This window comes from Mustela nigripes, chromosome 13, assembly GCF_022355385.1.
Source record: "Mustela nigripes isolate SB6536 chromosome 13, MUSNIG.SB6536, whole genome shotgun sequence".
Lineage (NCBI taxonomy): Eukaryota > Metazoa > Chordata > Mammalia > Carnivora > Mustelidae > Mustela > Mustela nigripes.
The window spans coordinates 108,446,108-108,472,348 of NC_081569.1; the positions used below are offsets into that span (position 1 = coordinate 108,446,108).

The following is a 26,241-nucleotide window of genomic DNA, read 5'->3' on the forward strand; positions in this document are numbered from 1 at the left end:
TCTAATCCTCAGTAAAAGTATAAGCAGTTTTTTTATTGTTCTTAGAATCACTAACATTGTTAAGGTGCTTTCTCAAGCAGAAAAGAACTGGGAGGTATAAAGGACTTAAAACTGTAGCTAAAGTTTTTGAAAGCAGGCACTAAAAAAAACCTATGTCTGACTAGAAGGTAGAATCACCCCCAAGACAAAACATGAAGATTTCATCACAGTTAAAGTCTCATGCTCTTGGGGCGCCTGGGTGGCTCAGTGGGTTAAAGCCTCTGCCTTTGGCTCAGGTCATGATCTCATGGTCCTGGGATAGAGCCCCGCATTGGGCTCTCTGCTCAGCAGGGGGCCCGCTTCCTGCCGCCCCTCACCCCTCTCTGCCTGCCCCTCTACTTACTTACGATGTCTCTCTCTGTGTCAAATAAATAAGTAAAATCTTAAAAAAAAAAAAAAAAAAAAGTCTCATGCTCTTCAGAGCAAAAAAAGTTATCAGGATAAAGAGGGGCACTGAATAATGATAAAATGGTCAAATCTCCAAAAGGTAATAGCCTTAATGTATATGCACCTAACGAGAACATCAGAATATGTGAAGAAAAAGCGAGCAGAACTACTAGGAGAAACAGATAAATCTACTGTTATAGTTGAAGACTTCCATGCCTCTCTATCAGAAATAGTCACATCTAGGAGACAGAAAATCAGTAAAAACATAGTAGAACTCAACAGCACCATGAATCAACCAGACATAATTGACATTGATCAACTATTTTATATGGAAACAGCAAAGAAAACACATTCTTCTCAAGCTCACATAAAACATTACTAAGAACACATTCTGGCCCAACACACACGTTAACAAATTTAAAAGAACAGAGGTCATAGAGTGTTTGCTTTTAGATCACAATGGAATTAAGCTAGAAATCAACAACAGAGAGAAAATCTCAAAATACTTGGAGACAAACAACATACTTCTAAACAAAAATGGATCAAATAAGAAACCTCAAGAAAAATTTTTTAAGTTTTTGAACTAAACAAAAATGAAAATACAATGTATCAAAATTTGTGGGATGAAGTGAAAGAAGTGCTTAGAGGGAAATTTATAGCTTTGAATGCAAATACTAGGAAAGAAGGAAGATCAAAAATCAATAATGTGAACTTCCACCTTAGCAAACTGAAAAAAAAAAAAGAGAAAATTAAGTATAAAGTAATCAAGAAGAAAAGACATAATTAGAACAAAAAAAATCAATGAAATTGAAAAAAAGAAATCATAGAGGAAAGTCAACAAAACCAAAAGCCTGCTCTTTAGAAAGACAGATAAAATTAAGATTCTAGCCATGCTTAATAAGAAAAAAAATAGAGAAGACACAAATCACTAATAAGAGAAATAAAAGAGAGAACATCACTACATAGACATTAAGAGAATAGTAACAATAACAGTAATAGAGGGGAGCCTGGGTGGCCCAGTCAGTTAAGTAGCCAGCTCTCAGTTTTGGCTCAGGTCATGATCTCAGGTCCTGGGACAGAGCCCCACATTGGACTCTGGGCTCCATGCTCATCAGGAAGTCTTGAGGATTTCTTTCCCTCACCCTCTATCTTCCTCCTCTTCTCTCTCTCTCTCTCTCTCTCTCTCTCTCTTTTTCTTCCTCTCTCTTTCTCTCTCATAAATAAATAAATAAATTTTTTAAAAATAGTAATAAAATACTATGAATAATTCTAGAAGATATGGACCAATTCCTTGAAAGATGTAACCTGCCCAAACTCACACAAGAAAAAATAGGCTATTTGAAAAGAACTATATCCATTAAACAAATCAATTCAGTAATAACCTTCCAAAATTACCCCAGGCCCAGATGAGTTCATGGGTGAATTCTACCAAATATCTCAGGAAGAAATATACCAACTTCTACAATCTTTTCCAAAGGTAGAAGAAGATATGATACTTCCTAACTCATCTTTTGGTATCCAGAATTACCCTACTACCAAAATCAGACAAAAATATTATGAGAAAAGAAAACTACAGACCAATATTTCTTATGAACATAAATGCAAAAATCCTCAAAAAAATTGCAAATATATAATATATCAAATATATCAACAATATATAAATATGATCATATAATATGCCCAAGTAGAATTTCTTCTAAGCATGCATGGCTGGTATAACACTCAAAAATCAATTAAGGTAATCCATAACATCACAGACTAAAGAACAAAGATCACATGATTATATCAATAAATGCAGAAAAAAAGCACTTAATAAAATAGAATAGTCATTCATAATAAAAACTCCCAGAAAACTAGGAAGAGAGGAACTTCCTCTACTTGATAAAGAACATCTATAAAAAAACCTACAGCTAACATTATAATCACATAAATAAAAGATGTTTATGAGGAAAACCACAACATTCTGATGAAGGAAATCAAAGGAAAACTAGATGAATGGAGTGACATCCCATGCTCATGAAGAGGAATACTCAATATTGTCAAGATGTCAGTTCTTCTCAGGGTGTCTGGGTGGCTTAGTTGGTTAAGCACCTGACTCTTGATTTCAGCTCAGGTCGTGATAGGGTCATGAGAGCGCGCCCTACATTGAGCTCCACGTTCAGCAGGAAGTCTACTTAAGATGCTCTCTTTCCAAGGAAAAAATAAAACAAAACAAAATCAGAGAGGGAGATAAACTATAAGACACTCTTAAGCATAGGAAACAAACTGAGGGTTGCTGGAGGGGAGAGGCAGAATGGAGTAAATGGATAATGGACATTAAAGAGGGCACACAATGTAATGAGCCCTGGGTATTATATAAGACTGATGAATCATGGACCTCTATTTCCAAAACCAATAACACATTGTATGTTAACTGAATATAAATAAATTTTAAAAATAATAAGATTCTGTCTTTCCCTCTCTCTCCACTTCTCCCCCTACAATTTCTCTAAAATAAATAAATCTTCAAAAAAAAAAAAAAGATGTCAATTCTTGATCTGTAGTTATAACACAATCCTGATCAAAATACCAAGTTATTTTGTGGATATCAATAAACTGATTCTAAAGTTTATATGAAGAGAAAAAGTTGTGAAAAGCCAACTCAATATTGGAGAACAAAGTTAGAGGGCAGATACTACTCAACTTCAACATTTGCTTTAAGTCTGTAGTAGTCAAGACAATGCAGTGGAAGTAGAGACAAACAAATCTATGAGACAAAACAGAGAGCCCAGAAACAGACCCACATAAATATAATCAACTGTTCTTAACAAAGGAGCAAAAGCAATACAATGGAGCAAAGATAGTTTTTTCAACAAATATTGCAACTGGACATCCAAATGGAAAAAAAAAAAATGAATGTACACACAGACCTTAAACCCTTTATAAAAATTAACTCAAAATGGATAACAGACCTAAATTTAAAACACAAAACTAAAGCTTTTAGACGATAACATGGGAAAAAACTAGGTCACCTTGGTTTTGGTGATAACTTTTTAGATACACCAAAGGCATGATCCATAAAAGAAATAATTTTAAAAAATAATTAAAAACTGTTCTGTGAAAGATAACGATCATGATAATAAGAAGACAAGCCACAGAATGAAAGAAATATTTTGTAAAAGACCTATCTTATAAAGGACCATTACATAAAACATACAAAGATCTCTCAAAATTCAACAAGGAGAAAATTAAAAACTTGATCAAAAAATGAGCAAAAGGATCTGGACAGACACCTGACCAAAGAATATATTGATAGAAAACAGGTATATGAAAAACTGTTCAACATCTTATGTCATTAGGGAATTGCAAATTAAAACAATAAGGAGACAACACTACACATCTATTAGGATGATCAAAATCCAAAACACTGACAACAACAAATGCTGGTGAAGATGTGGATCAACAGGAACTCTCATTCAGTGCTGATGAAAATGCAAAATGGTACCGCAGCTTTGGAAGATAGTTCAGCAATTTCTTACAAAATTGAACATAATCTTCCCATATGATCCAGCAATTGTGTTTCTTGGAATTAACCCAAATGAGCTGATAACTTACTCCTACACAAAAACCTACACACAAAGTTTACAGCAGCTTTAATTCATAATTGCCAAAACTTGGAAGCAGCCAGTTTCTCCTTCAGTAGAAAAATAAACCAGTATATCCAGACAATCTAATATTATTGAGCTCCAAAAATAAGTGAGCCAAAGCCATAAAAAGACATGGAGGAATCTTAGATGCATATTAAAACATGAAAGAAGCGAATCTGAAAAGGCTACATACTATATGATTCCAACCATATGACATTCTGGAAAATTCAAAACTGTATCAACCGTAAAAGGATCAGTGATTGCTAGGGGTAAGGGGAGGAGGAAGGACTAAATTAGCCCAGCACAGAGAATTTTTAAGGCAATGGAAGTACTCTGTATAATACTGTAATGGTAAATACATGTCATTATACATTTATCCTAACCCACAGAACATACAGCATAGACTTTCAGTGATAACAGTGTGTCAGTATAGGTTCACCAATTGTAATAAATGTACCACTATGGTAAGGGATGTTGATAATGAGAGAGGCTGGGGGGTGGGGGTTGGCAATCTCTGTATGGAAACTCTCTATACCTTCCTCTCAATTTTGCTGTGAATTTTAAATTGGTCTTAAAAATAAAGTCCATTATCAAAAAAAAAAAAAAGTCCATTATCATCTATGCAAATACACAGATGAGAAAAATCAATCGATTCCAAGGTGGACTGGACAGGGTTTCGATGCATTTAATTAGATTAAATTTAGGAAAACTAAGAAAAAGAAATATTAAATAGTCCTTATCTGTACCACTGAAACTTTTTTTTTTAAGATTGATTTTATTTATTTATTTATTTATTTGACACAGAGAGATAGAGAGCACAAGTAGGCAAAGCAGCAGGCAGAGAGAGGGAGAAGTAGACTCCCCACTGAGAAGGGAGCCCCATGCAGGACTTGATCCCAGGACCCTGGGATCAGACCTGAGCCAAAGGCAGACACTTAAATGACTGAGCCACCCAGGTGCCCTGACCACTGAAACATTATTTCAAATTATCTGTAGGCTTTAATAAAAAAGTAATAGCAACCAAACTGTATTAAATAACAATTTCTAACATGCTATATTTGGTAGAGGGTCTGAGATTCAACTGAAGGGAGAAAAAAAGATCAGAGGCTGAAAAAGTCACCAAAATCTACAAGCATAATTAGCTTCTTTAATTTCCAATACTTGATTTGATGGCTTGATAAGAAACAAAAAACTGCACTATAAACAATGTATGCTTAAACACAATAACTCAGGCATAATCTGCAAAAAAATTTAGAAATCATTTTACATAAGATTTTCAGGAAATTAAAAATATTTATACATTTCCACTTAGCAATGCTGTCTCATTCATTTTGCCTCCTAAAACAATACATAAGTGATCTTTTCCCCCATTTCAATTTGTCATGACCTAGTTTATCATATTTACCACTTACACTTTACTTATGTAGCGTTGTTTCCTAAGCTCACTTACACTACCAAATCGTGTATTATCTTCAGCTGCCATATCTTTCTCTGATGCCCTATATAATTCAGTGCCCAGGTCCCCCCAGCCTCCCAGAAATCAGGTTCTGAGGACCACCCAGAGCTGTAAAATGCGCCTACAAAAGAGCTTGATTCTATTCCTTGGATTCCTAGTGACAACTTTTTTTTTAACCCTGTGTTATGGTTCCTAGGAAATCTGCATTACTTCTTCTCAAACAGAATACTTTCCTCTAATGGATGCTGCCTTCTGTGCCTCACAGCTCTCTTACAGAATCACATATCCAGTTCGTGAATTCCTAGTAAATCAAATTACACTTCAGAGAGCACATCAACTGAGACAATCATGAAAATAAAGAGTTATTAAGTCCTGCACCCATATCACATTAACGGATTAAACTATTTTCAGATTCATACTCTCCTATTCCCCAGCCACCACCATCTCGCTTCATCATTCTTAAGTTTTATGTCACTGTACAATTTACTAAAACCTCGTTAACACTTCATTGCTTCAGGTCAGTGAGCCATTGATATGTACTAAGAGTGATAAAGGATTATCAAGGAGATGGGCCACATTCTTCACAGTCACAAGGTATATGATCAAGCTAAGGAAGCAAACATACACACATGAAATAATAACATCCCCTAAAAAATGCAAAATTCTACAAGCAAAATCCATTCCTGTCTCTATTCCCATTTGTTCCTTATAACCACCCTGTGGTGTAAATAATTAGGTATTCCCTTTCTTTTCTAACAGACACAGAAACTGAGAGCGGGAGTAACTACCCAAAAGCTCAAAACAAACATGTCCTAGGGAAGGCCTAAGTCCCCAATCACACAACAAACGGTACAGCACTCATGAACACACACAAAGCAACAAAAGAAAAATAGCTTTAATTACATTCATGGGCACTCATGTACATAAATGAAGATGAAATACAATGAAGATATTCATTACAGTTGCTTGGAAATCATCATTTTTTAAAAGACAAGAGGCCCAAAATGGAGTCACTTGTGCTAAGTCCATGTCAACAAACCAAGACTTAACACCAACTTAAAGGCACTTTCAGCCTCTCCCAAGAATGTGATCTTAACCAGTCCGTCTGGAATTACCTGGTCAGCAGTAGTGAGGTAACCTGCCTAACGGACTCTCTGCCTGCCCCTAAAGGAAGGTGACATTGCCTGAAATAACCCACTCTGCTAATGATGTCCTTGTCTGGCTCCCTTCTGCCTGTAAAAGTCTTCTGTTTTGTACAGCTCCTCAGAGCTCCTTTCTATTTGCTAGATGGGATGCTACCCAACTCACGAATCATGAAATAAAGCCAATATGATCTTTAAAATTACTCAGTTGAATTTTTTTAACATAACGTAGTAAGGTTTCCCTGAAGCAGTATGTTCCAGAGAGTTGGATGTCATATAACAGATAATACACAGCCAACCCACAGGAACTGAACCAGCAGAAAATCAAAAATACATAAAATAATGTGAGCAAAGAAACTAGCAGACATGTGGGTATATCTAATTAAGTATTGGAATTAAATAAGACAACAATATATTAATTAGAAAAGAAAGTTAAAAACAATATAGATGCAAAATACCAGACAATAATAATGTAAAAGGAGACAAGATACTAATTAGGAGGCAAGTAAAGATACTAATAAGCCACATATTGATGCTAAAAATGGGGCACCTGGGTGTCTTAGTGGGTTAAGCCTCTGCCTTCGGCCAGGTCATCATCTCAGGGTCCTGGGATGGAGCCCTGCATTGGGCTCTCTGCTCAGCAGGGAACCTGCTTCCTGCCCCCACACCCGTCTCTGCCTGCTGCTCTGCCTACTTGTGATCTCTCCCTCTTCAATAAATAAATAAGCATCTTTAAAAAAAATAAATAAAAATGTTAAGAGTAATCAATTAACAAAAAAACTTCCAAAATAGTAGAGGGAATCCAGTAGATGAAAGAAAAAACTCAATCCAAAAGATGGAAGAAAAAAAGAAAAAGGAAATAAAAACATAGAGAAAAGGAAAGAAAAAGCATTTTAAAGTAGAAAAGAATATTCTCTAAGTAAATCAAAATGCAATTAATTTTGATAAATGTACAGATTAAGCTTGTCAGTTATACTCTCAGAATCTATATATTACCTATAGAAGATAGAGCTGGAGTATAATAATCTATAATAAAATTTAAAATATAGAAGGGGCGCCTGGGTGGCGCAGTGGGTTAAAGCCTCTGCCTTCGGCTCAGGTCATGATCTCAGGGTCCTGGGATCAAGCCCCGCATGGAGCTCTCTGCTAGGTGGGGAGCCTGCTCCCCCACACACACTTCTCTCTGCCTGCCTCTCTGCCTATTTGTGATCTCTGTCTGTCAAATAAATAAATAAAATCTAAAAATAAAAAAATTTTAATATAGAAATATATATACTAAATACTATATGAAAGCTAATGTAGCTCTGCTAGTATCAAGCCAAATAGACTTTAAGCACAAACAATCATTAGGGACAAAGAATGTGAGAAAATACTGTTGAGAAAATCTCCCAGATGGGAGAGCAAAAATAGGAAGCATTGGAAAATAGGAGAAAAGAAAAAGAAAATTAGACTAGTCCAAAAGGTGCAGTATCTGAAAAAAAGGAGCTCCAGCAAGGAAAAAAAAAAAATGGGAAGAAGGGTGGAGATAATCATCACAGGAGAAAGAAATGAAGACAGAAGACACACTTTGCCAGACTGAAAAGGGCCACGGTCACTGCCCAGCCAAATGGATGAAAACAGACCCACACTAAGGCATATGGTCAGAAAGTCTCAGAACTCTGGGGCAGAGAGGATACACCAAACTTTCAAAAAGAAAACAAGTCACGCATAAAGGGTCAGAAATCCTAATTATCTCTAGCCTAGAATATTATAATTAGCCAAAGTTAATCATGTGGGAGGGGGCAGTAAAGAGAGATTTGTTTAAGAAAATAATGTTGATCGACTACTGATTGCATCAATGTAATGAGAGAAGATGTAGACCACAGGCAAGGAGCTTAGAGTTTGAATTGGCGATAAGTACAAAAAACGAAGCAAACAATAAATCCAGCTGTTTATTAACTCTCAGGAAAGTGGAAAGTACAGGAAAACAACCATAGTAGATTTAAGATTCCACCATAAATAGCATATTTGTACATAATCTTGTTTGCTGACATGGAAGCAAATAACAAAAGAATTCCCTAAATAATTTGAAAGTGGTTTGCTCTAGAGTTTTTGTTTTATTTTTTTCAAAATGAGATATTGTCAATCCTCCTTCAAAGAGGTTTTACCAACTTATACTCCCTTGAGCAATGTATGAGCGTACCCATACCGTCGCTCAGTGCAGGTCCCCTATGGAGTTCTGCCAAGTCAGGGTTAGGTGTGCAAGTTTTACAAGAGAAAGGTCTAGGAAAGACAAACAGAGGAGGTAGGAGTCTCCGAACCAAAATGTAGTTCTGACATGTGTGAATGGGGAGCCCCAGAGCAAAAGTTTCTCGTTAGAGCAGTTCTGCATTGAGTAAGACTAGACTAAATTATAATATTACCACCATCCTTAATTATTGGCTAAAAGTAGCCTGGAGGAAACATGGCTTCAGTTTGTGAACTGCAGCAGATCAGAAAATGCAGCAGCTGTCAGTCAAAACAAAACAAAAAAACCGCCTTTATTTATAGCATTTTGGGCTTTCTGAGTGTAAATACTCCCACGATGGTCAGTTTCAAGCTACTAGAGGGACAGTGCAATGACTCACTGAATGAGTGCTGAGTTTAAAAAAGATGCTAACAATTGGCTTTCCCAAACCAAGAGCAGGTTCCAGGAAGCTATGAACTGAGCTCCAGACAGCAGATTTTCACGAAAGACAATCTAAACAGTGTACCTTCTTAGCTACCACACTCACCAACCTAGTGTGTTAACAAAGTTTTTATTACAACAGTGTGAAAAGTGAAAATGGTAGGTCAGTATAGTTTGTAGTTTTACTTTGCATTTTAATATGCATGAGGCTGAGGATCTCTTGATCTATTAATACATTATGTTAAATGCATTTATTATTTTGTAAATATTTAGTGTATTATGTATAAACTGAACCAATCTTTTGATTGTTATTCAAATCTTTATGACTATGTTCTAAATAACTGAAATCTTAATCTGTTCATCTTAATATATTAATTCATACAGGAAGTGAAATATACACTGCTTATCATCTCCTTATCATATTTCACATTTTCAAAATTAACTCCTTTCAATGCCTTCCAGAAGGTAAATAAGAAAGAAATAAATCTACCTTTAAAAGCATGTAAGTGGAATCTGAAATTAGGAAACAATTTACTATAATTCCTCTTTTTTCCGAAATTTTTAAAGTAATGCGTACAGCATCAAAACACAGTATCTACACTTAACTTTCAGGAAAATCTTTTTTTTTAATATTACTAAAGTTAATTGAGTGTAGAAATTTTATGGGAAAAAAGTCACTGAATAGTTTCTATCTATCTTCCAACATACATAGAGTAACAACAACAGAGTAGAGATTTCCATCTGAGCAGTTTACAAGGACAGAGTAGAATCTTTGGGGAAATTAAATTTGTAATATCATCATTACAAACACATTTTAATAATAGATGCATTCTATATGGACTCATTTTTACATTATTAGTTGAAATTATTGGTTGCATCCTATTAGCTTGCTGTAGCAAGTTGGATATCATCCACTATTAAGTTAAAAGCTAGGAAGCCCTGGATGAAGTGGTCTTTTAAGATATTACTCATTTGTAGGGATGCCTGGGTGGCTCAGTTGGTTCAGCGTCTGCCTTCAGCTCGGGTCATGATTCCAAGGTCCTCGGACTGAGTCCCACATTGGCTCCTTGCTCAGCCAGAGGCCTGAATCTCCCTCTCCCTCTGCTCTCCCTGCTTGTATGCTCTCTGACAAATAAATAAATCTTTAAAAAAAAAAAAAGATATTGCACATTTTTAGTATTCCTTTAAGATTTATTTGTTTTGGAAGGAGAGAGTATGCAAGCAGGGGGAGGAACAGAGGGAGAAAAAAGACTCCTCAAGCAGACTCCCCACTTAATGCAAAGCCCAATGCACGCCTCAATCCCAGGACCCTGAGATCATGACCTGAGCTGGAATAAAGAGTCATCTACCCAACCAACCAAGCCACCCAGGTGCCTACACATTTTAAGTATTTCTAGTTGTGCATATAATACTTAATGAAGAGAACCTTGAACTAGACCAGACATCAGAAGTCATCCAAGATAGTCTCTAACCACAAATGTACTTAGACAAAATTTAAAACAAAGGCTATAAAGAAGAAATCAAAAAGGCAAAAATTTGAGGATTTTCCATAGAAGTTTGTTTTTCTGTTTTTTGTTTGTTTGTTTTTTAGTTAACTCAAGCACTGCTACCATATATAACTGGAGAGGAGGAGTCAAAAGTTTTATAGATGCATAGAACACATCTGTTGTCCAAAGAAAATACATCTGTTTCATCTCTTTTAATCAATTACCTAATTCATTACGTTATTTGACCCCCAAATGCTGTTGCTTTTCTTCTGTTCCACCTCCTCCAACCACAACCCCCACCTTTTCAAACTGCAACTTTGAACAACAACCACTGTCCTAGTAATTGGTATTATCAACCAGAAAGCACGAAAAAGAAGCAGATGAAAATTAAAGTCATTGATATTATACTTTATGGCAAGTAGGGTAAAGGCTAAAAGTGGTTGCTAAAAAGAAGTTTGGATTATTTGTAAACTCTTTTTATCTTAATTTTCTCAAAATACATGATCCACAGTACTCAGAAAAAAAAGAAACTTACCTCATCCACATTTTCAAAGGCATTGATGATGTCATAAGGTAAACAAGACAACAGATCGATCACAAACCAAGTTTTCAGATAGTTCATCCTTATCAGTTTGGGGTCAGAAATGACCTCTCCACCAGGTCCCACAAAGGTCGTGTGAAAATTTAAAACAATGTCAACCAGAAAAATAACGTCCACCACACTGTCCAGCACCAGCCAGGCTATGTTGTTCTGCTTCGTTTTGAAGGAAACATTATAAGGAACCATAATGGCGGTGTAGAAGGTAAGAATTAAAATCACCCAATCCCAAGTAGTTTTAAAAGCACAATAGTGTAAAATAATGTGTGGTGGCGTCTTTGGCGCTTCTTGCTTATACTGAGGAAGGATATCTGATCCCAGCTGAAGAACCTAAAAGAGAGATAATGTGTATATAAATGACTTGGTCATCTCTGCAATTAGTAATGAATTCAAACTTACTGGAAGTCAAACCACAGTGTATTTTTCATGACTCCTGGTTTCAAGACCAGTCACATCCTATAGTTTTGTCCCTGTCTTCTGAGTTGTACCAAAAATAGTTCAAAGGAAGTTAATCTGTCTGCTCTTGTATCTGGCTTTCTCTCCACTGGCCAACTGTTGGTTCACAAACTGGTCCCCAAACACCAAGCAGAAGGAGAGAACAAAGAAAAGGAAAGACCATGCCAAATCGTTAGATGGTGGTTTAATAAGCAAGGGAACATACTTATAAGGCTTGTCACAGGAAACGGTAAGACAAGTGGACCTCCGTACCCACCCACCGGAATCTTAAAAACTTAGTAGATACCCTAACTGGATCCAGTCACATACAGTCCAAATGACCTCAACAACATCCTATTCTTTCAAGGCTATGTCCTTGGAAATGGCTCCCACTGTGGGAATGGTGGGCAGAGAGTACATTCCAAGGACTGGAAGGAATCTCCAGTTGCCTGGGTTCAGTTCTGGGATCAGCCAGCAGTCATATCCTCTTGATGACTTCCTCCAGCACCAACAATGATCTATGGCACTGCTGGACATCCACTTCTGAGATTGCTTTCTGTACACTCACTTGCAACCCTGCCTAAAATCACACATCTCTAACTGACTGTCCAACAGTTATGTGGGTGACTCACCATTATCCATTCTTCACACATACTTAGCACCTCAGGGAACATAACTTTGATACTGATGTCCTCCCCGAACCCCAGGACCACAATGCTGGTGATCTTGCTGGGACTCAGTAAGGGGTCCAATGAGTGGCACAGTGATATCAGGGTCGTAAATGTTATAGCCTGCTTTTTCCTATTCTCCCTTCAATCAGTACTTATAGAACTGTCCAGACATTGTTTCCTGTCCAGACACATGTTCACTTTGGGGAAATAAAAATTGCTAAATACTCAGGCTTGCTTCTCCATACCTTTTTGACTGACAGAAAAAATTTTACTACAAGGTGATATGAACTTTGACTTACTCTAAGCAGGTCTAACTAAAGAGAAGAAGGGGAAAAGCAGATGACAGAGCAAGAATAGAGGCCTGGGCAGCCCTGGGCAAAAGTAACACAGACTTTGTATTGCTTTCCAGAACCTGGACCTTGGAAATTGTGAAAAGGAGTTGAAGGAATGAGTCAGAGAGTTCTGCTCCATGCCATCAATGAAGCTAAGGCTAAGTAAACCTACGGGTTGAGGAGTTTGTAAATGGGACTTTGATAAATATTTCCAGCAGCTTTGTCATCTTATATACCCAAGTGTTCAGTGTCTCTAGGAGTAATGGGATCCAGAAGGTAGCAGTCAAAAAGTTATCATAAAGTTATAAATGCATTAAATATCTGAATATAAGAATAGATATAAACAAAAATGCCTATTAGCACATAACTCAAATACCACAAGGCAAAACAAAACTAGCACTTCTTGAAACTTGAGGATTATCCTGAAAAGTTTCTCTTGTGCATGGAACTTATGTAACTGAAAACTAAGTATATAATACCCATTATTAATATATGAAATGTGAAAAACATCACTAGTATTCTCATTAGTTGTGTATTTTCACTACTGTTTTTTGTTTGGGGGCTATGACAACTATTTAGAAAGACTTTTATGTATTCGTCCTCATTATCAGTATCCTAGCCTTATTTCTCCCACTGGGTCTTAAATTCCTTAGCAACAGATTTTCCTACCAGGAATGTAAGCTTCGTGTTGGGATAGAGCTTTATGTAGACAGAATCATACATAATCATGGCTTCTCTTTCTCTTTATAGCCACTGGTCTATCCATTCCAATTTCACTGAGTTCAACATGAAAATTTTCTTCATAGTCAATGTTAATATTTTACCATCTATATTTACACAGCCTATAGTTGAAGCACAAAGAAATCAGACTTAGAAAATCAACTTAGTGCCAGGGTGCATTTATGACCTTCATGGGCCCTAGGCATTTTTGCCTCCCTGGACCCCTTTTTCCATAAAAAAAAAATAAAAAATAAAAATTGCATTTTACAAGTGTATTGTTACAAAGAAGAATAAGTATTATAAATCCAACTTGTTTACCTAAAAATTCAATTTTTCCTCCTACTGTTAATAGAAATTCAAACACCCCATGGACCCTTATAAATTCTGTGGTCCCACACACTGCTTACAGACAAGCCGACCCTGCTCAGCATCCTGGTAGGATGTACAATGTCATCTCTAGAGTTGGAATGGGACCACTCCTTGGGTTAGTTTCCCTTAAATTTGGCTACAAATGAGAGAGAATCATCTGGAGAAAATTTTTAAATGATGATATACTCATACCTAGAAATGCCCCCCACCCTGACAATAATTAAAATTCATCTTATGCAATCTTTATTTCCAACACCTTTCCTGAGTGATTATAATGTACAGTCCAAGGTAAAACTCTTGTCTGATATTTCCTTAAACATTCAGGACCCAGTTCTTCAGACAGTGACTTGCATATGTAAAAGGATCCAGAAATGCTCTAAGAGGAGGAGGAGGAGAAGCAGGCCGAGAGGAAGGAGGGGAAGAAGCATGGCATCTGCCACAAAGGGACACTCATGCTTACACTTGGGTCTCTCTCATATGCAGAGCACGACTTTAATCTTCACTTGGACTCTGGAGCGCTTTTATAAAGCCCTGAGTAACAATCCTTCAATATCTCACTAAGGACGCTATTCCACTTGTACTCTGAGAAGTGATGAGCCTTAGGTGGCGTGGGATGAAAACACATTTTCTGATATATTTTTGTACCAAACCAAACACGTTCCTTCTCTCTGAATATCTGAGAGCACTGACACTAATAGAATCAGGACCATGGACATGACATTGCTACAGATATATATCTCCCCCCACTGTAAAAGTGAACAGCTGAAGCTAGTCTGTGGGACGTCAGTTCCTGTGGATAACTGATGAACTGCCTGCAGAGACACCCGGATCTTTGAAACCAGGAACTGTCTCCAAACATAGGTGTGCCAATGACATTGTGATAAAATTTGTACGTCTTGGGAAAACTGCAAACCTGAACTTGAATAGCAAATCCAAATTGTCAGGTTGAACAAATTATCTGACTCCGAATAACATTTTTTGAAATAATATCCTGTTGCTAACTTGTTCCTTCTTCTGGGTCACAACTTTTGGACCAAGAGCACATGTAGATAAAATATCTTTTGAGAATCTCATTATTTCTTCATGTTCTCTGAAATCAAGCCTATGACCTGATAGAAAACAGTTCTGTGTCTGAGTCAGTTTTGTGATTAGGGATGACCAATAAAGAAACTATCACTAATCCAAAGGTGATGCAAAAATAAAACAAAAATCAGACGGGAAGAAAAAAGGAGTGAAATTTCCTCAAAAATAAAAGTAAAAAATCTATCAAGGGGAAAGAAACTTCCCACTTGATGCAGAAGAAAAAACCAACGAGTGTTTCAGGGCACTAAGTTAAAAAGTTTTCCTCTTTTCCTTCCTCTTGTTCTTGCCCAGTTGTATAACAGAAAAGAGAATAACTCTGAATAAGGTATTGTTAAGACCCAGAAGTAATCATGACTGTAAAAGACAGCAGTCACAGAAATAAGCCCCTCCACTTGTGTGATTTGTAGAAAAAAGGGACAACTCAAGGCAGATAAGGAAGCCTTAAAACCAAGTAGTACTTTATAATAAGCATTATTGACAAAGGAAGTTGTATCAAATAGCCTGCTTTAAATCTTGTCCTGATTGCATATTGTCTTTCAAAATATTGTGATTATTAGTAGTAGTTAATATTTAATTATGTTAATATCTTACCAAGACTTTTAAAAACATGTTTGCACATCCAAGTATTCATCTCTCCTCAAGCTAACAGTACTATTCAGAGCAGGAAGCCTTCTAAGTGCCCCATTAGTGATGGTCCAAGAAAAACACCAGAGCCCTCCAAATTCAAGGAACATACTTTACTTCCTAACCCTCTCCAAACCATATTTAATATCTGCCACTAGTTCAGAAAGTTACTCTGGAGCTCTCCGACTCACTTTTCTCCAGCAGAGCAAACTGATGAACATAAATATTGAATTTCATCTTTCTCTTCTTCGGTAAGCTACCTCAGAACATTCTGTGAGCGCCCACTAAGTGCTCAGCCAAGTTTTTGTAGTTTAGTTAGCTTCTGGCGTCATTCACATGAGGAGGACAAGGGATGATTACAGAAGGCATGTGAACAACAAAGCTTTCTAGCTGCCCTGGAGTTCTTTCCTGAATTCCTTTTCTCTCTGGTTTCAATATACTATCTTTGGGAAACTTCATCTAGTCCTATGGCACCAAGGCCTGCAATTCAGACCCAGAAATCCCTCTGCTTTTGTAGCATCTTTACTCAGATTTCCTATCAGGCACTTTAAACTTAATATGCCCCAAACTGAGCTCATTACCATTGCCCCTAAACCTTCTCCTCTTCTTATATTTGCCATTTTTTTAGCCAACAGCACTATCTACCCAGTTGTCTTGGACTCATCCTCTTTTTCATATTCAAGTCTTATCTATCAACAAATGTGTGGACTCTAATCTTGGAGTGTTTGCTATCTGCCCACTTCCATTTTGGGGTTCCTTGCTGAAAGCCATGGTCAGGCTAGCTGATTTACTACTTAAGTCCTCTTAACTAGTTTCCCTATCTACCCATTCAACACACAGCCACTAGTTTTTTAATCATTTTTGTACCACAGATCCCTTTTGGTAATCTGGTGAAATCTATAGACCCCCTTCTTAGAATCATGTTTTTAAATTAATACAAGAAAAACATGGCATTGCAAAGGAAACCATAGGGACCAATCTCCCTTGGAGAAGTATTCTCTATAGCACAAATGTGTTCATATCATTTCCCTAGCACATGGGACATCAACCACTGTTTCACTCTATATCACTTTAAAGTTTCCTTCACTTGATTTCACCCACACTGAACTCATACTCAAAGTCAATCAGACTTTCTCATCTCTGAGCCTTTGCACATGCCGGTCTCCCTGGCAGGAATGACCTGCAGTCCTTCTTTACCCAGGTCTCGTATTTTTCCTTCAAGACTCACTCAGCCCAGGTTTCCTCTCACTCAGGTAAGCCTCCCTAGAGCCCCAAATCTAGGTAAATGCTCTTGTGTGTGTTCCCCCCTGCACCCTAACATTCTGTTTATCACATCCTATTATCAGTTTCTTCTGCTTGACCTTTCATTCCTTGATGGTAGAGCCCACTGCTTATTTGTCTTCACATCCTTTATAGAGAACCAGGCACAGAAAAAACTCTCAAAGAGTGTGTGCTGCGTACATCAACTGATGAGATGAGTGAACGTCCTAACTCATTTACTCAAAGAAAACCTCACCCTCTACAAATACCACTTGGGATGTCATGAATTAGTTTCCCATTTCAAAAATAAGAGAAAATAAAAAGATACATTTCAAATTTCTGTAATTCCACAGGGGAAAGATAATGAGAAGATAAGGACTTGTAAAATAATCACCAGAGCATCTATACTGAATCATTTGGGGGGAAAAAATGTACCACACCCACGATCTTGGGAAGGAAAGCTAGTCTCCCACTTACTTCAGCTAATCTTGAATGTTTGTGGACCACCTCTGTTTTATTCATTGGCGTGAGCTGCTGCAAAACACTTCGGCTATTTGTCAAAGCCCGCGTCAATCGGGCAAATTTTGTCCAACCTTAAAAGAAAGGAGAGAAAGTCTCAGTTTTTCACATATAATGAATATGGAAGCCAACATTCTTGCTAATATTCAGAGGATCTCAGAAATCACATAACATCCAGCACTAACAGAAGTATCAATCTAAAGCATTTTATTTCTGCATAGACATCATCACATTTCAGGTACAGCTATAAAGTAATGAGCAATTTCTATATATGACCTTTGTGTTTTGCTCATACCTATTACGTCATCTCAGTAACCAAGGTACAGCTGCCCACAAAACTCTGTGCTCCCCCTTGCATTATATAGACTTGTTACCAGAATGCAGCTGCCCAGCCAGGAAGACCCTTCCCAGCATTCCTTGCATCTAGCTATGTCCATGTCCCTAGTTCTCATCAATGGAATAAGAGCAGAAGTGATGTGGGTCACTCCTACTCATGCACATGCTGCAACATAAGAAGCAAGTAAGACTTCTCTACACTTTCTTCCTCTTTCTACCAGCTGGATGCAAGTGACGACAAGGCCCCAAGGAAAGGTAAAGCACTGAATCAGTGCATGGGAGATTGTCATATGCCAAGGATCACCTGCCTTGGACTGTAATGGGAGCAAGAAACATGCCTCTGTTGTGTTAAGCCCCTGAAAGTAGGGGGTGGGGGACATTTAGTAGAACAACCTAATGAAAACAGTTCTATTGTGCATTGTGTGGAGATAGATATGCATAAGAAAATGAAGCCCAATTTTGACAAATCTCACCTATTATGGTTCATACCACACTTCCATCTTTCTTGTTACATAGACAAATGTTATTTCTCTCTTAACAACTACAGTGATAATCTAAAGATCATTCCTTAAATATTGAGAATCTCTAATATTGTTTTCTGAAAGAGTAGTAATTTTAACTTCTGGGAGAAAGGGATGTGAATTTAATGAGGGAGAAATTTCTTCGGAGGCCTCAAATTTCCACTATTAAAATAATTAATTTCAAGGAACTGTCAAGGAGATGTGAATAAGTGTAGCAAAACTAACCACACTCCAGTCCTATCTCAATTATCCTTTCTCTAGATATCCTAAAGACTCTAATTTATTCAAGATTCCATTAAGACCTTTTGATAATTTTTATGCTATTGTTCCTAACTAGGTTATCTGTCAAACAGTTCCTTAACAAGGAAAACTCCTGATGGTCCCAAGGAATGACTGTAAAGGAAATAATAAAATTTCAGACAATGTGACAAAAGATGAAGGAAGAAATCCTGGGAAGACACCTGTCAAATGTCTTTCAAACTCTACTAGGTAGATGATATCATACTTTAATAACATTCTTCAGGCTAATTCTGACTTCAGTTAAGATTTGTGTTTCCTCACCAATTCAGCTCTGTCTATGGTATACAACAAATGGATTAGAAAATAAGTAAACTAGCATCAGTTGATAGAAGCCCCTTAATTCTTTATTAGTGGACTTTATACTAGTGACTAGAAGAAAAAAAAAAAAATGTTAGCCTTTGGGAATGTAACCCTAAGACTAACCCTGTGTAATGTGCTTAAAAAAACAAAAACACAAAAAACAAAACAAAACAAACTTAACATCATTGTCAAAGACAAATATGCAATCTATATCACCAATCTAGACTTTTCTTCTGAGCACAAGACCTATCTAGTATCTAGCCAGCCATTAGCCACCTCTTACTAAGATACTCTACAGGCATCTCACACTCAACATGCCCAAAATTGATCTCATCATCGCCCTCCATTTCCAACTCTGCATTTTTCGTGTATTCCTGGACTTGGTGAATGGGCCCACAATATTTCTGTTGCCCAAATCAGAAACTTGAAATTCATCCTCCTCCTTCACTATTATCTGCACATCCACATATCCAGTCATCTCTAAACCTTATAGGCTATAACTTTTTAATAAATACTCAAGCTGAATTTCCTCTCTCCATCCCTATATGTCAAGGAGCATATCATCTTCCATCTAAGTTAGGAGGCAGCATCTTAAAAGACTATACTCTCTATCTGCTCTCTGACCAAGCAACTCTCTACATTGCTGCCAAAGTGCTTTCTAAAGCACACACGTGGTCCATGCCCTTCCCCTATTTCAAACTCTCTAAGAAATCCCTGGAGGCATTGAGGATAATGTTGCATATCCTTGGTATACAGGTGATTTAGTTTCTGATCCCAGAGGTCTGCTCTGCATTCATCTCCTTCTACGTCTTCATAAATACTCTGTATTTCAACCTTATGAAAATCAGCAGCAAATTTTAAAAAGAATAAATTCAAAACTATAACTAAATCTGCTAGGAATTCTCTGTACATCCCATGATATTCAGTACTTCCCGGCTTCATGCAATATATCACTCTGCCTGCCTGAAATGCTTCCCCTGGCCCCACCTGTCTAGCCAACACTTTACTGGTACCTCCAGACTCAGTTAAAGCACTATCTCCTTCCGGAAGCTTCTCTGATCCACTCATAAGAGAAGTACCCTTCTCTGTGCTTGCACACCATAAGCTACATATCTCACATGGCACAAGCAACACTTATGCAGTTGTTAACATGTCATCCGTTCTCACTATTGTTCTCTCCGTATTGAGCACTGGATCAGGTCCCGGCCTAAAACAGGCCATTAATTAACTGATTAAGGCTTATTTGTAACTTTAAAAATCAGATCTAAAATAAGCCCCATTTTGTTTTATCATCTTTGGGTTTGGTATGGTTTCCCTTTGTTGGGTAAAAGTGGTAAGGGTCCCTTCAAATAACAGTAACAATGTTGGCAACTGAAATATTTCCTGTGATCATTTTTCTTTCTTACTTTGGGTATTAGAATTGCACTAAATATTTCTAGAAACTTACAAGGCAATGTTATATTTATTGAAGCTTTATTTTTCTAAGACAAGTGATGTTACACATCTTAGTACATCTGAGTGTCAGATTTAGTAAGAAGCCCATTTTTATTCCCAGAGTACAATAAGGTTCATCCAGAAAATATTCTGAAAAAAATTAAAAGATATTGAAGGAATAAATTCATTGACACATGGAAGAATACAAATCACCAGACGGCATGCGTTCTCTCATTTCCTAGGATCGTGGTTAGGGTTCAGGCTTTCTTATAGTCCTCAGTTCTAAGCAGTTAGCATCTTTTTTCAAGACCCCTAGAGCACCCATTTCTCCTCACTCTAAGCGGAGTACCTTGTCAAATGCTACTGAATAAACAGAACCTATAAGAAACATAATTGATAGCCCTCCATTTCCCTTCTGTCCCTCCATCTCTAGACCCACCTCTACGGCACTGATTCTTGCCTGCACCTTTGTCATCTCAAAGTATTAGACATTTGCTCTTTTCTGATCATGCATATGTTCTATTCAGGGACATTTAAGTAGTTTCTAGATTTTTCGCTATCCCTAACATCACCACCAGTGAATCTCCTTATGCCTATCCCCTTGTGTCCTTGGACACATCTGGAATGGCCTACATTATTAACTAAATTAGTTCAGTTGGTCCGTCATCAACCCCCACTATACGGTCAGACTTTGAAGAAGTTCAGCAGCAATGCTGTCTAGGTCAGAAAAGAAAAGACACATCAGCAGTTCTAACTTTTCCCAGCGATACATTTACTGATCTCACCTTTACAGAGACCTCACTGGTGTAACTGATTATTCAGCACAGTTCGCTGATGTTACTTGGATGTGGTCGATACAGGGTAATGTGAACAGACATCTGAATATGAAGAGCCTAATACTCACTCTATGACTTGTTCGTGGAATTATGAGAACATTCGTTCTCCTAAAAGCTCAGATGCCAACTCCTTCTTAATAAAACATTAGTTTAGCTCTATTGGGTTGCAATTAACCTCTCTGTCATGCACTGCCTAATCTTAAAAATAAGAGGAAGTCACAGAGGCAGTTAAATCAATCTATTAGACTGCAACACAAGATTCTAATCTATACGAGAAAAGCTTAGGTAAACAATTATACTCTTGGCCAAAGAGACTACATGGCATAATTACTCATTTTTCATCTGTTGTTTCCTCTCTAAAGAAAACCATTGGCTTCCCACAGGGGAAGGTTGCTATTTTTGCTGTTAGCTTCATTCTATAAGAATTTTTTGTCTCAATTATTGGCATGAAGATGACATAACTATTTGGCACAGGATATTTCACACTGTGAGTGTCTTGGCAGTTTTGGAATCTGTTTGAAAATATCCGTACAGGATAAATGGGCAGAGATTTTGGCCCTCTCTTTTAGAACACATATGGATAATCAACAGAATGGATTTCTTGGCTGTCGTTTTTCCCCTTTGTATTATCACAAATGATGAATCAGGTACCATCGACTAATTATCTAAGCAATAGTTCCAAGACTTCAGTACCAGGAACAAAAGATAGCAAAAATTCTTTGCCCCCTTAAATTATTATCAGTAAATTTCTTGGTTCAAAGCAATTCAATTCTGTCAGAATCAGTGTTCGTGACTTGTGCTTAATTGCTGTATGAAAAAAGGAGAGCAGGGTGTTGGGGCGACCAAACCACAATAATAAGTTTCCACTGGAAAGGATAAGACAGTATGGTGCAGTAGAGAGAACATGGGACTGGCAATCAGTCACACTTTGTATGTCAGGATCTTCAACCTTAAAATGGATATAATGATACTAATTTTCAGAATTATAGGGAAGAGCGATAAAGAATGTAAAGTTCCTGACATACAGTAACTACTCCATCAAAACTGGATTCCTTCCCTTTCCATGGTTTTTACTACCATCCATCATGGTAGAAATCAGAGGTATCATGGATATCACTCAGTGCCATTCTTGTTAAGGGGAAACAAAAATCAATGTAGAATGAAGTTTTGGTACCATAAGATTCATTATGAGGAAGAGGTGCACTCAGATTGGTTGGCTGCCATCCTGTTATAGCTACTAACCCAGGTACAATTTAGAAATAAAATTCCGAATTAGCCAGTTTACTCAAGTCTTTGAACCATGTATCTGAGTTTCTTGGTTAAAATACCAAATCAAGTAGGAAATTGAACAATTCCAACCACGGCAAATCCTCGAAGGACTTGGGCCCTTCCTCTAATAACCGGCCCCTTTTCACATTAAGAAGGTCAAATGTAAAGTGCTAAATAGTGGCTGTGGGGGCACTGCTTCTTTGTTAATAATCTCAAGGGGAAACCTTTCAATGTTTCAACCATTAAGCATGATATTTCTGTAGATATATTTGCAGATGCCCTTCATCAAATTTATTAAATTGTCTTCTAACTCTGAAGAAGAAGGAGGAGGAAGAGGAAGGGGAAGGGAAGAGGAAGGGGGAGAGGGAGGAAAAAGATGGTAAAAATACCCTTGCTCTGGGAGTAAAAGTCCCATTCTAGCCTGCTAATGTGTGGATTCACTTGTCTATTCTGTATCTTACAATATTATTTCCTATGTCCTAGATAGAACTCAATTACCTAATTATTTCTTCAAAATCTTGCAAACACCTAGTATATTGTCCCTTGCAACAGCCTCAGCTCCCTGATCCTTTGCCCTGATTCTTTTCAATTCATTCACCTTATCAAACCCAACTCTGGTGAAATCCAACTCTTCATTACCTCTTCATCTATACACTTTTGACTAAACATGGTTGGAGCAAAACACATAATCATGCTCACAGGTGCTAGTGGAACTCATGATCACTAGCCCAAGCAGACCTTAGTGCTCAGCAAAGCTCCAAATTCCCTTTGCCCACTCACTCCTCCACCCTCTTAGGTTCCCATTTCATACCTACTTCTCTCTCACCACGCCTTCAACACTTCTTCACCATCCTTCCTCTCAGGTGATAACCATGTTTATTTTTTTTGTTTTAAAGATTTTATTTATTTCTTCAAGAGAGACAGAGACAGAGAGAGGGGCAGAGGCAGGATGTGGGACTCGATCCCAGGACCCTGGGATCATGACACGAGCTGAAGGCAGATGCTTAACTGACTGAGCCACCCAGGTGCCTGATAACCATGTTTTTTATATTAATGAGAAGATAAGTAAACATATATTGGAAGTTTTCTTTTGATTGTTTTTATCTGTCTCCCTCTTCTCCATTAGAATGAGAAGGAACTATGTATCTCCAGGACCTACAAGGTGCCTGCACCATTCTGTATGTCTCATAAGAATTTTTGGTTGAGGGAAAAAAAATCAGTAAAATAGATAAACAAAGGGAACAGCATTTTCCTACAAGTCATAAGTAGGCTCATGTTAAGTAACTCTGGTACCCAGAGTTAAATTAAAAACAAATCTATCGTCTCCCAATTCAACGCTCCAGACCTAAATCATTTCGACACTATAGTGTTATCATGAAATCTCGTCTGCTCTTTCTCAAAAGTTCCATGGTCTCCTTAACTCAACCTAAGAATTTGAGAGACACATTTTTTCTGCCAAGATTTCCAAACATACTTTCCTATACTTCTACCTTCACAGAGACAGTAGGACAGAAATAGGATTTAATGTCATATTTTATTTCTATTGAATTTTTCATATTAATTTTATAGCTCATATGAATAATAGAAAGAAGCTCATATACAGCATTCATAGTTATATTATACAATACTTTTTCAGTAATCTGTTATATAGTTGAAAGATGTGGAAAAGTCTCAAAATAAAAGCCTATTTAAAATAAGCTCTTCCTCAGGTGCCTGGGTGGCTCAATTGGTTAAGTGACTGCCTTCAGCTCAGGTCATGATCCTGGAGTCCTAGGATCAAGTCCCACATCAGGCTCCCTGCTCAGCAGGGAGTCTGCTTCTCCCTCTGACCTTCTCCCTCCCATTCCCTCTTTCTCTCTCTCTCATTATTTCTCTCTCAAATAAATAAATAAAATCTTAAAATAAACTCTTCCTCTACCAATTCTGGCACTGAAAAGATATAGTCTTCTCTAATGCTTTTCAAAATGGGGTCTGATTTTCCCTGCAAATTCTAATCTACATGCCTATCAAGCATATCATTCAAAATGAAATGGTCTGAGTTGTTTGGAGTTTATTCAAATGCTTTTTTTTTTCTAAGAACAAGATATGCATTTAAGAGATCTTCCTGATGAAGAACCCTGAGATTCTGATGTAAGGATACAAAGATGGAGGTGTAGGCAGATAAATGGAAGGGCATTAACTTGAGAAATAAAAGTCAATTCAATATTAGCACCTTTTCCCCAATCTCACATAAAATGCTGCCAACTTTCAGTTTCCATAAATAGACTACAAACACTGACACCATCAATGTTCAGCATATCAAAACTGAGAATGTACAGTACTCCCCCTAACTTCAGCAGTGTCAAGAAAACACTTAAAGGGAGAAAATAATATTCAAATGTAAACATAAATACAAATATTATTTAAGGGAAAAGATGTGACATGAAAGCTTTTTACTCAGTATTACTGTCATTCAGTGTGAAAGCAAGAGAAATTCATCTGAAGAAAATATGTTAGGTCACAAATCATGTAACAATTATTTATGTTTTATTGAAAAACATATTACTTTAAGATAGTCAGCTGTTAACTGTAGGTTTATCGTTTATCATAGATGTTCCTTTTCAACTTGAGACTGCCATTCATACTTTGCTAAGAGTTTTGTTTGTTTGTTTCAGCATAACAGTATTCATTATTTTTGCACCACACCCAGTGCTCCATGCAGTCCGTGCCCTCTTCAATACCTACCACCTGGATTCCCCCAACCTCCCACCCCTTCAAAACCCTCAGATTGTTTTTCAGAGTCCATAGTCTCTCATGGTTCACCTCCCCTTCCAATTTCCCTCAACTCCCTTCTCCTCTCCATCTCCCCATGTCCTCCATGCTATTTGTTATGCTCCACAAATAAGTGAAACCATATGCTAATTGACTTTCTCTGCTTGACTTATTTCACTCAGCATAATCTCTTCCATAATCTCTTTTGTCCATGTTGCTACAAAAGTTGGGTATTCATCCTTTCTGATAGAGGCATAATACTCCATAGTGTATATGGACCACACATCTTCCTTATCCATTCATCCGTTGAAGGGCATCTTGGTTCTTTCCACAGTTTGGCGACCTTGGCCATTGCTGCTATAAACATTGGGGTACAGATGGCCCTTCTTTTCACTACATCTGTATCTTTGGGATAAATACCCAGTAGTGCAATGGCAGGGTCATAGGGAAGCTCTATTTTTAATTTCTTGAGGAATCTCCACACTGTTATCCAAAGTGGCTGCACCAACTTGCACTCCCACCAACAGTGTAAGAGGGTTCCCCTTTTTCCACATCCTCTCCAACACACGTTGTTTCCTGTCTTGCTAACTTTGGCCATTCTAACTGGTGTAAGGTGGTATCTCAATGTGGTTTTAATTTGAATCTCCCTGATGGCTAGTGATGATGAACATTTTTTAATGTGTCTGATAGCCATTTCTATGTCTTCATTGGAGAAGAGTCTGTTCACATGCAGAAGAATGAAACTCGACCATTCTCTTACTTCATACAAAGATAAACTCAAAATGGATAAAAGATCTCAACGTGAGATAGGAATCCATCAGAATCCTAAAGGAGAATAGGCAGTAACCTCTTTGATATCAGCCACAGCAACTTCTTTCAAGATATGTCTCCAAAGGCAAATGAAACGAAAGTGAAGATGAACTTTTGGGACTTCATCAAAATCAAAAGCTTCTGCACAGCAAAGGAAACAGTCAAAAAAACAAAAAGGCAACCCACGGAATGGGAGAAGATATTCGCAAATGACAGTACAGACAAAAGGTTGATACCCAGGATCTATAAAGAACTCCTGAAACTCAACACACACAAAACAGACAATCAT

General features: G+C 37.4%; 1 protein-coding gene across 1 annotated transcript in view; it reads right to left on the reverse strand.

Moving 5' to 3' along the window:
- Positions 1–26,241, reverse strand: part of KCNH5 (potassium voltage-gated channel subfamily H member 5) — a 320,730-nt gene that overhangs the window by 242,796 nt on the left and 51,693 nt on the right. The window contains exons 5-6 of the mRNA XM_059371301.1: positions 17,354–17,469; positions 11,320–11,712 (exon numbers count right to left, since the gene is read on the reverse strand). Coding sequence (XP_059227284.1) covers positions 11,320–11,712; positions 17,354–17,469 — 509 coding nt within the window. The remainder of the gene's footprint in view (positions 1–11,319; positions 11,713–17,353; positions 17,470–26,241) is intronic.